The sequence below is a fragment of the Vanacampus margaritifer genome, chromosome 5 (genome assembly GCF_051991255.1).
Source record: "Vanacampus margaritifer isolate UIUO_Vmar chromosome 5, RoL_Vmar_1.0, whole genome shotgun sequence".
Taxonomy (NCBI): Eukaryota; Metazoa; Chordata; class Actinopteri; order Syngnathiformes; family Syngnathidae; genus Vanacampus; species Vanacampus margaritifer.
In genome coordinates, this window is record NC_135436.1 from 29,317,983 (window position 1) to 29,329,510 (window position 11,528).

At 48.4% G+C, this 11,528-nt stretch overlaps 1 protein-coding gene across 3 annotated transcripts in view; it reads right to left on the reverse strand.

The window, feature by feature from the left end:
- frem2b (FRAS1 related extracellular matrix 2b) overlaps positions 1–11,528 on the reverse strand; it is a 152,844-nt gene that overhangs the window by 85,444 nt on the left and 55,872 nt on the right. Inside the window, exons 1-3 of one of the 3 annotated variants that reach the window (XM_077565664.1) lie at positions 8,511–8,631; positions 6,470–6,643; positions 1,367–6,389 (exon numbers count right to left, since the gene is read on the reverse strand). In XM_077565664.1, the coding sequence (XP_077421790.1) occupies positions 1,367–6,389; positions 6,470–6,568 (5,122 nt within the window). In that variant the 5' untranslated portion in view covers positions 6,569–6,643; positions 8,511–8,631. Of the gene's footprint in view, positions 1–1,366; positions 6,390–6,469; positions 6,644–8,510; positions 8,632–11,528 lie in introns of those variants that run through there. The other 2 variants (XM_077565663.1, XM_077565665.1) reach the window with 2 other exon arrangements.

Consider the following 11,528-nt stretch of genomic DNA (forward strand, 5'->3'; position numbering starts at 1 on the left):
CCTTTGACGTATTTGCCGGTTATTTATTGCGACGCCGGCAATCCTCCCGTCCGCTCGCACAAAATATGTCTCCGGCACTGTACAAATCACCTTCAGTACTTTCCCTAAAGTGTCATCCATTAGAGGCTCTCTTTGAAATTCCTCCGGTGAGATCCGCGGCTGCCTGCGGCGCTGGCATATTTCAGCGCTCTTAATATTAGGTCAGCCTCTTGAGACAAAACAAAACGATATTTCCTTATGGATTTTTGGGGCCACCAAATGAGAAACAGTAAAATACTTGTGGAAATTTAATCTGCGGCCTGTCGGATTTTATTTATTTTTTTAACTATGGGCAAAAAATTATACTCTTTAATTCATTCACTCGCAGCCCTTTTCACTGAAGCAACCTCCTTCACTCCCGGCTGTTTTACTGGATTTTGACAGATTTTACAATGTCCACAGAATATTGCGTATAAAACATGGAACCTACCAAAAGAAAGATTAGAGTCTCCTCTTTCATCAGGAAAAAAAAGTATATTTCTATCTGTTTCCGTTTTGCAGTAATTAGCATATAGCTAAGTTTTATCATTATTTACGAAGCTTTTGAAAACACTGTGGAAAAGAGCTTGTTGCAACATGGCCTTGGTTGATCTCTTATACTCTGCTGCCACCTGATGGCCATTTTTTTTGTAATAAATACAATTGCTTTAAGCGACCTCTACATCATTTCACTGAAGCAACCTCCTTCACTCCCGGCTGTTTTACTGGATTTTGACTGATTTTGCAAGGCCCACAGAATATTCTGTTCTATTGCTATAAATACACGGAACCTACCAAAAGAAAGATTAGAGTCTCCTCTTTCATCAGGAAAAAAAAAGTATATTTCTATCTGTTTCCGTTTTGCAGCAATTAGCATATAGCTAAGTTTTATCATTATTTACGAAGCTGTTGAAAACACTGTGGAAAAGAGCTTTTTGCAACATGGCCCTGGTTGATCTCTTATACTCTGCTGCCACCTGATGGCCGTTTTTTGTAATAAATACAATTGCTTTAAGCGACCTCTACATCAGTCTATCACGAATAAAAAATAGACAAATCGATCAAAAGTGAGCTTTTTGCATGTGAAGAAATTCAAGCACTGATTTCCCTTTCCCTACACGTGTCGCTCATTGTCAAAAATGATGAACTATCAGCACCACTTGCTAATAAACAAACAAGGCCAGGGAATTACAAATAAGGTACATACAGTAAAGTGTGCTCAAATACTTGATTGTTGCAGCATTTTGACAAAAGCACGTCAAAGACAGAGTTTTAAATTGTAAGAAGAAAAAAAAAAAAAGCATCGTAAAGCATGTAAAGAAGGTGACGGACACGCAAAGCTTCTTACCTTGCGTGAAAGTGCCGATTGTGGCGTTTCCTTTGCCGGCGTCGATCAGGTAGCCATGCTGCGGCGCGCCGGTAATCCGAAAGAGCACCGAACCCTGCGTGCTGTCCCGGTCCTCCGCTTTCAGGGATTTGCCGGTGATCACAAAGCCCAGCCGGCCGCCGTCGACGACCCGCAACGTCGGGGCGCCCCTGTTGACCACCACCTGCGGCACGCCGTCGTCCAACGGCAGGATGCTAATCTTCATGACCTGCGGCTCGCGGGTGCGGAAGACGGTGTCGGGGAAGACGTAGAAGTCGGCGTGGGTGCCGTCGGTGACCGTGAAGGAGAAGCTGTCCTCGGCGCTCTCGGTCCCGTCGTGCTTGTAGCTGATCATGTTGTCGTTCAGGTCCTGCTTGGTGAAGGTGCTGACGGTCCGAGTGGCGTTGAAGAGCAGGCGGCCGTGAACGGGGATCTGCGTGACGGTGAACGTCAGGAGTCGGTCGACCGTGTCTCGGTCCTCCGCCGTCAGCTCGAACGGCGTGATCAGCTTGTTCTCGCCCTCCGTCACCATCAGGCCGTGCACCGTCACCACCGGCTTTTTGTTGTCCACGTCGGTGATGGAAATGCGGAAGGTGCGGAAGACGGGGTTGTAGCCGTCGGTGACTTCAAACTCGAAGCTGTCCATCTTCACCTCGTCGGCGGCGGTGTGGATGTAGTAGATTTTGTTGCCCGCCAGCTGAAGCTGCGTGAAGGACGCGATGGGCATGCCGGGCGCGTCCGTGCACTCCAGATGGCCTCGCACCGGCGCTCGGGTGATTGTGAAAATTAAGTGCTCGTCTGGGCTGTTGTGGTCGCTGGTGCTGAGCAGGTCCGTCGTCAGCGTGACCCTGCCGCCCTCTTTCAGGGACACGCCTTTGCTGACCACGTACGGGAAGACGGCGTCGATGCCGCCCACCGTGATGTAAAAGTACCTGTCGATCAACGGGTTGAAGCCGTCCGTCACGTCGAATTTGATCAGGTCGCGAACGCCCTCCTGGCCGTTGTGCACGTAAACGATCGAACCCTGGTCAAGCTCATCCTGGGTGAAATTCATCCCGGCGGTTATGTTTTGCCGGCCGCCGTCTGGCATCGTCTTCTGCAAATAACCCTGGCCGGGCGCGTAGCGGATGACGTACGTCAGCGCGCCGTCCTCCGAGTCCAGGTCAGTGGCGCTTAAAATGTTGCCGTTGATGACTTTGACCTCGCCCACTTGGACGTCGAGGCCGTCGTTGATCGCCATCCTGGGCGTCTCGTCGTCCACGGGGATGATCATGACGATGACCGTCTTCTGCACGCTGAACTTCCCGTCGGTGAGCAGCAGGTCGAAGCTGTCCCGGGTGCTCTCCGAGTCGTCGTGCTCGTACACGATGCCGGAGGCCTCGCTGATCTGCTCCAAGGTGAAGTTGGACACGGGTACCGTGCCGCTGGTCAGCTGATTGAGAAGAAAGCCGTGCGCGGGGGGTCGGGTGACGACGAAGGTGAGTTGGTCGGAAGGCACGTCGGCGTCGGCGGCGTTCAGGATGGGCGTGTCGATGACGATGTTCATGCCTTCCATGACCACAAACTCCCTCATGTAAATCTCGGGCTTCTCGTCATTAGCCGGGATGATGGAAATGGGGAAAAAGTGCCTTTGGGAGAAATTGATTCCGTCGGAGCATCTGAACGTGAACCGGTCCTCCACCGGCTCCGCTGCTCTGTGGATGCTTTGAACGTAGAAAATGTGACGCTGCTGAATGTCCTTGATGGTGAAAGCGCTGACGGCCACGCCGGACCTGGATTTTTCCGAGCCGGGGGCCGGGGAGATATTTTCAACATATCCGGAAGTGGGCTGCACGATGATGGTGCACAGGAGGTCGTCGACGAGCGTGTCCATGTCCGCCGCGCTGATGTGCTGAGTCTGGATGGCGTTCTTCGCACCCTCCAGGACGGAAAACAGTTTTCCCACAAAGACTTGCGGGGCTTGGCTGTCCAGCGGCAGAATCGTCACGTGCACTCTGACGCCAGTAATCTTATTACCTCCCACCGTCCACTCGTCCGACATGTCGGTCAGAGTTAAATTGAAAACGTCCTCTTGGGTGGTGAAACCCAATTCGCCGCCGGTGTGGGCGTACATCACGTGGCCGTTGATGATGTCGGCCTGCGTGAACATGGCCGAAGGGACCCCTCGGACCAAAATTTCACCTAGCGATGGCGGGTCCTCCACTATGAAGGTCAAACGGAGGTCGTCCGTGTCCTCGTCTCTCCCCTGAATAACATTACTGGTAATTTGAGTGGCGCCGTTCTCCAGGACGTCGATGGAGGAGCCGATCGTACCTTCGGGCAGGCTGATGGACGGGGTCTCGTCATCGATGGGCTTCACGTTAATCTTGACGTTAATCGAGACGACGTGGACCCCATCGCTGACGTCGATTTGGATGGAGTCCGATGTCGATTCGTACCCGTTGTGCAGGTAAGAAACGCGACCGTTGTCAATGTCCTCGAGGCTGAAAGCGTCTCCTCTCGTCATGTCGGTGAACACGAACCGGATGTGTCCGTGCGAGGGAGGCTGAGAAACCGTAAAAGAGATCAGTTTGCTGTCCGTGTCGGAGTCGGAGGTGTACAACTCGGCGCCGGTGACGATGTGCGTGCCGCGCTCCAGCACCGTAAATCCAGAGTTGGTGATCTGTGGCGGTTTGTTGTCCACGGGTTTTAGGAATATCGTGAAAACGCCGCCCGCGCTATTTCCCGAAACGTCCTCCACCGTGTATCGGAACGTCAAAACGTGAGTGGTGATTCCGAGCTCCAGGTCGGGCGGCTTGTACGCTATTTTGTGATGGTTGATTTGGGCCTGCGTGAACGTCGTCACTTCCACCTCGGGGCTTTCCGTCAGAACCAGCGCTCCCAGGACAACGGGTCTGTTCTCGTCCGTGTCCGTCGGCGGCCGGACGATGACGTATCTGAGGTCGCGATCCTCCGAGTCCAGGTCCGAGTAGCGTAGAAACTTCTTGCGCAAATGCGTGAGCTGGTACTCGTGCACGGTCATTTGCAGCGTGGCCTCCGGGTGCAACTCGGGCGGGAGGTCGTCCACGGGGAGGATTTTGATCACGAAGGAGCTCTCCTCCGACTGGTTGGGGGGGTCGTTGTCATCTTCAACACGGAACTTGAAGTGATCCATGAGCGTGCTGGCGCTGTGCGGCCCGACGTGCCGGTAAAACACTTTGCCGTCGGTCACGTCCTGCTGCAGCCATTCGGTCACCGCCTTCTCGTACATTTCCTCCCGGGTGTTGAACTTCCAGGTGGACGGGTCCTCGGGGGCCTCGGCCTGGCGCAGCAGCACCCGCCCGATGGTGGAAAAGGGGGGCCGCATCTTGAATTTGATGGTGGAGTCCTCCGAGTCGATGTCCGCCGCGCTCAGCATGAGTGAGGAAATGGGAAGCGTTTGGTTCTTGAAGAGGACCAACCCGGTGTTGGCGTTGACGATCGGCGGCTCGTCGTCGGTGGGCACGACGGTGATGGGGAACAGAAACTCCACCTGGTGCGAGCCGTCCGTCATTCGGAAAACGATGTTGTCGCTGTAAGTGTCGCTGCCGTCGTGCTGATAAACGACTTGACCGGCGTTGAGGTCGGCCGGCGTGAAAAACTTCCCGCCGGAACCCAAGACGGTCAAGTGCCCGTGTTTCAGCCCATCGATGACAGCAATTTTCACCTTGTCCAGGTTGTCTTCGTCACTGATTTGCAGATTTTGCGAGCTGGAAAGCGGCCTGGACTGGCCCTCGTACAGCAACTGGCCGGTGTTCTTGGTCACCACGGGGGCCAACGTGTTCATGGGCTTCACCACGATCATGAACGCAAAAGGGTCCGACACGGCCCCCTCCGCGTCCACCACCTCAAACTCCAGCTGGAAAATGCGCTCGCTGTCGGAATCGACGGCGGGGGGCTTGTATGCGATTTTGAAGTCTTTGAGGTCGCCCTGGTAAAAGGAGGTGATGGGTAAATTCCTGTCATCCGTGCTGACGACGTAGCCCTCCTCGTAGGACAGCGGCGACGTGATGTTGAAAATTAACTCATCGGGGTCCGACTCGGCATCCTCGGCAGCCAGCATGTCGCCGGTGAGGGCGGTCATAACAAACTGGTCCACTTCCATCATCATCATGGCCACAAAGCTGGGCTTGGGTGGCGTGTTCTCCTCGCCCTCTTTAATCCGGACCAGAATTTGGAAGAACTCCTGCTTGAGCAGGTTGCCCTCCTTGTCATGCAGCTCCACCACCATGGGGACGTAATCCCTGCTCGGCGACTTCAAGGCAAACGTGTGCCGGTAGCGGAGGTTCATCTTCATGAATTCATCGCAGTCGGTCGTTCCCGTCGGCAGGCCGCTCTCGTCCACCAGGACGCCGTACCTGGGCAAGGCGCCGCCGCTGGACAGGGGGGTGATCCTGCACCGCTGCGCCTTTCTGTCGAATGTAAATTCCAAAACGCGCCTGTCGATGGGGTTGCTGGCGCCCAGGAGCTTGTCCACGGCGAGCGGCATGTTTTTGGTGAGCACCTCGAGCTGCGTGAAGACCACCTCCACCTCCATCATGAAAGGGATCACAATGGTGTCAGTCTGCGTGTCGTACCTGAGCTGCAGTCTCACCCGATCTCTGGCCGGACTCCGGGAGCCAAAGTGGGAATACTTGACATCGTTGGGGCCAAATTCACATGGGAACTTTTTGGGGGTGAGGGTCCCAGGCCTCTGGGACAAAGGGTCATTGTCCAGGACGGTGATGCTGCACCTGTCGCCAGGCTGAACTTGAATCACCAGGTCGTTGATAGGATCCACAAAGGCTGACCTCCCTAAAGGCACCCGGATGCCGTTGTTGGCCACCAGCACCGTGTCCTCGGACAGCTCGGACCTCAGCGCGTAGGACAGTCCGCGGTGGTCCCAAAACTGCGCGTCACTCGTCGTGAGCACGAGCGCGAGCGCCAGCGTGAGAAAAGCGGCGGCGGACGCGTGCGCGCGCTGGGGTGAGATTCCGGCCATTTGGAGCTGCACAGAGGAGACGCGGTTAAACTTTACGCGCGCGCACACACCCGCACCCACACGCACGCACACAGGGACGCACGCACACCACTAAGTTGAAGAGTCGCACGGCGTCGCGCAGCCCCCGCCGCCAAGGTGCACCATTTTCTCCCGCAGCGTCTGTGCACTGGCGAGCCAAACTTCATGCTCGCTGCTCTTGGAGGGAGTAAAGCGCGGCCACGCCCCCCTCGCAGCCGATTGGTCGCCGTCACGGAAGGAATCTGATTGCACAGAGGGGGGAGGGAGGGGGGGGGATTAAAACTCATCACTTCACCTGATGCGTCAGTTTGATAACGTCCGGCACATTTTCTTTTTTGTCTCTTCGTGTATTTCCTCTTCCAAACATGCATTTGCTGTCAATGCAAAGCAAAGACGAGTGTTGAAAAAAAAAAAATGGTGCGCAAGTAGAAAGCTGTGTCGCCCTCTTTTGGTGAGAGTTGATCACGACTGCACTTTATAAATAAATGCACATTTGCTTTGCCCTATAATGGACTGTGCAAAAAGAGTCAGACATATAAAAAGGGGGGGGGGGGGGGGTAGATTAATAGACCATATAGAATCTGTACTTAACTTCATACGCCATTCACTAGAACAGGGGTTCTCAACCTTTTTCAATGATGTACCCCCTGTGAAATATTTTTTTCAGACCCCGCCCAAAGTAAAAAAAAAATAAAATAAAATTGTTGAAAAACATAAATCTGATTATTACTAAACTTTGGAACTTCATTTGTTCAGTGGTCTGTCTTGAACTATTTGGAAATAAAAAATCTATAACTAACAATAAGAAATAAGTCAAGATTTTTGCACACAAAAATTAGCACCATTAATTGTCCTCTTTTTGGATAAAGATATGTTCCCAAAAAAGAAATCACTAACTTAATTTTAAATAAAGTTTTGAAATGATTCACATGTTTTCATTCATTCATTCTGTTTTGGGGAGACTGCGTTTTTTTTTAATGTGAGTTAACTAGTGAAGTCATGCGGTTAATTAAGAAAAAATTTAATCGCCTGACGCCCCTAATTTTTAATAATCTTTTCTTCGTTTTTTTTTTTTTTTCAATTAATTTTATTTTATTTTTATTAAACATTTTTAATAATGTTTTCTTTTTTTCTTAAAAAGGAAAAGAAAAGATTATTAAAAATTAGGGGCGTCAGGCGATTACATTTTTTCTTAATTAATCGCACGACTTCACTAGTTAACTCACGATTAATCACAAATTTTATATCTGTTCTAAATGTACAATAATTGTTTTCTAGGTTTTCATACTCTGGTTAACAAAAGTGGAAAAAAATAATTTTTGCCGTTTATAGCTGTCAATGGCAGTGAATGAATAAAAAAATAAAAGATTATTAAAAATTGGGGGCGTCAGGCGATTAAAATTTATACAATAATTGTTTTCTAGGTTTTCATATTCTGGTTAACAAAAGTGGGAAAAAAATGTTAAACTAATAGAGATAGTTCAAATGAATTTTTGACGTCTATAGCCGTCAATGGCAGTGAATGAGTTAAGCAAGGAGGCCTAAAAGAATTTCATTACGGCTAAATGGGTTGCCATCCAAACCCCGAATTTATGAACACAAACAATTGAAAGCAGATTGATTGTTATGAAGAAATGTCCCTGGACTGGCCCGAGAAAAAGCACGTCAAAGTTTGGCGTGCGAAACGGACACTGGACATTGTTGACAGACTCCAATTATAAGCAAAGCCGAGTAAACTGCGAGCAAAAGCCCTTCAGGCTTTGACAGCTTCCAGATAGAAGCGAAAAAGCGCTCGAATAAAACCGTCTGACAGCAACCCCCGCCGAGAGGGAATTGGATCATATCCCAAGCCTTCAAGCCTCGGGTTTGAGGCCAAGCCCACTTTTATGATATCGGATTTAGATCCAATTTAGTGTAAATTGTCGATCCGGAGCACCGTGTCACTGTGTCAGCTCGTCAAAAGGTGCCGGAAAGCACTCGCCTGATTTATTGGCTGGGATGCGCGAGAGCGGGGATTAAAAAAAGAAAAAAAATCGCACTTGCGCTGCAGTCACATTCGCACCCGAGTTTCCTCCTGCTTGAAATCCAACAACAAAACAAACGGCAAACCTTTTGCTGCAGGGCGCGGCCATCCTCTGCCGCCGCCGGTTTCTGCAATGACTGCGCTGACAGCCAGATAAGATGTTACCTTGGGTGCATACTGAGGACAACAAAACATCCATAATACAAAAAAAAAAAAAAACAACAACAACAACAAAGCATACATCCCTTGCTTGCTTGGGAAAGTGGCGAATGTCTCCATCACAGCCGTTATAGCAAAAGGCACGATCCGCTTGGTATGCAGCAGGAACAAAAGTTGACCAAAAACCTCTTTGAAAATTCATGATAATTATCAGCTAACACCAGAAGGTGCAATTAACGTAAAAAAAAAAAAAAAAGAGGTGCCAAAATGGGCAGTGGTAGCTACAACTACGACGGCCTATTTCAAACGGAAAGAAAAAAACAGTTTTCATAAAACATCTTCTTACCCACAGAAGGCTCAGTTATTTCGATGCCAGGTAGATTGCTGCCTAAACGGGCAGCTGGAGATTTTTTATTTTTTTTTTAATAAAATAATCAATATTGAATCGATTTTCCTTTTCAAGCGTGACATCGATTCATAAAGCCGAGAACCGATTATTTTAATATCTCTTTTTTTCAAACAAAGAATTTTAAAGGCCTTCTTTTTGTATCTTACTGTTTTCTTGAAATGTATTGTTTATGTGAATTTAAAAGTAATTAAACCTGTTGTAAAAATGTGTCCCAAAGGAAAGACAAAAAGTATTTTCTTGCATTCTTTTTTTTATATTTAGGATTATTAAATTAATAGAATTATGAAACCATTTTCATCTGATCCAAAACTGATGTCAATGTTTGTGTGTTATTTTCATTAATAAATAAATAATTTAACCAGTGACTGCCTCTGCAAAATTTAATTTGCAATGCAATGTTTGTGGAGTTTGTTTTAATCGTGCCTTTGTTATTTAAGAATAATTGAAATTCCATAATTAACCGATATCGGAGTAAACGAAGTGAATCGGAAAAAAATCGAATCGATTACCAGCAGAAAGTACTTTGCTACCTAAACGGGTAGCTGTAGTTTTATCAGTTGAAGATGACAATAGCAAGAAATGCGCTTGAACTTTGAAAGCTACCAAAGTTAGAGGACGAGATGACGTTGACTTCACAAGACTTGGCAACTTACAAACAAACGACAAAAACTCAAGCAGACCCATCTAGTCTGCTGCGGCAGCAGATAAGCTGATACCTGCGTTGCAAACCGGCACACTCAGAACAAAGCCCTTTTTTTTTTTTTTTTTTTTTTTTGCACATGCATAATTGACAAACATCCGATTGTCTTGATGACACAGTTTCCTTGGGCGCCCGCACGCCAGCGTGCCGTTCTCTTCTGTCGGTGGCGCCGCCGTTATTACGAGGGCGTTAGCAGAGATGTATGCGACATGAGGCGCGCCAGGATAATGATGTGCTTCGGAGGGAGCGTCCGCGGTCACAAAAGTGCACTGACGGATGAACTACGCGGCACAATCCAGAGTGGGGGAACTCCATTTTTTGTCGCAATTTTATGGCTGTCATGAATTCCGCGGAATTTCTTTTGGTGGTTCATAATGAGCTCCTGCCATCGTTGCCGCTTTCGTCCCTGTCAGCATCTTCTGAATTACCGGAAAGAATACGAATAAACCAGGATCAGCGGAGAAAACAAAAGTAGGTTACAAAATGTACCAAAGGAACATACAATTGACAATGTTAAAACGTTAGACAGCAAACTTTTAAAACATGATTTAAAAATGTTTAAAAGATCTTAATCAAAGGTATGTGAAAAAAAGCAACGTTTTTTAACCTAGATTTAAAATCATTTACGCTTGTGGCTTATTCCACTTTTGTGCAGCATAACAGATAAATGCAGCTTCACCATGTTTACTTCGAATTCTGGGTTCCACCAATTGGTCCATTTAGCGAGTTTTGTCGCGTGTTGAGGCCTGGTTGGTGGGTTGTCGTTTTTTGTTCAATTTAAAGTTGTGCTAAACGTGGCTTAATGACACAAAAATGTTATGAATCGTCACCAAAAAATGCATTAACTTCAACCCTAAATATCAAAACATTTGCCACACATCCTTCCTTCCTTTAGTCTTTCCTCTGGTCTCTTGAGGTCTCCCTAATCTGAAAGATTTTGGATTTGTCACTTTGTGGGTGGACGGTGGTGCCTGGTTGGTGTTGGATTTCACTTTGTTTCATCTTTCTTCCCTTTGATCCTTCCTCTGGTCTCCCGGCAACTTCACGACTGTGGCGGGGGCTCTGAAGTATCCGGTTAAGGTGAAGGGTCTAGGTTTTAAAACAGGTTTCAGATGAATTAAAGGGCACAAACTCGCACGCACACAAAACATAAAAGATAAAAAAACAGAAAAAAAAAATAAAACATGACATGTTGACTCGGGAAAGCTGCCGAATGAATAAGACTGAGCTCTCAGAAAGAAAACAAACAGACAAATAGATTTTATGGCCATTAAGTCACGATATAGTGCGCTCATAAATTTCCATACCCCGAAGGTACAACTTCAAGTCTAACTGTATCAAATCATCATGTTGCAAATGGGCGTGGCATCCATTCCAGTTTAGCGAGAATCTGCGTAAAAGCGTGGATTCTGGCTGTTGTAAAAAATAACATGAATAACATTTTACAAAAACATTTTTTTCCCAGTCCCAAAAATCACATCAACGTTAACGACAGGACAAAAAGGAGCAGACCGAGACGATTCCTTACTCACTTCTCGCTGGCAATGCAGATTGAGGTCCTCGGTGGTCGTTCCCTCGACGGCGCCGCCTGACGTCATCACGGAGGCAATTTCAGTTCATCAACTTTCTGTCAGGTACAATTCCTTTCCGCCGCTTCAAGCGCGAAACAGCGGCACCGTGGACTCGGCGGCACCGTGGACTCGGCGCCGGGGCCGAGCACGGCAAATTGTGCGAGCCGCAGAAGCGCAACGCCGGCCAAATCCATCTTGCCCAATTTCCATTACACTCGGGATGGCGCCGCACTAAACAGCCAGCGCAAGCCAGTCAGATTTCATC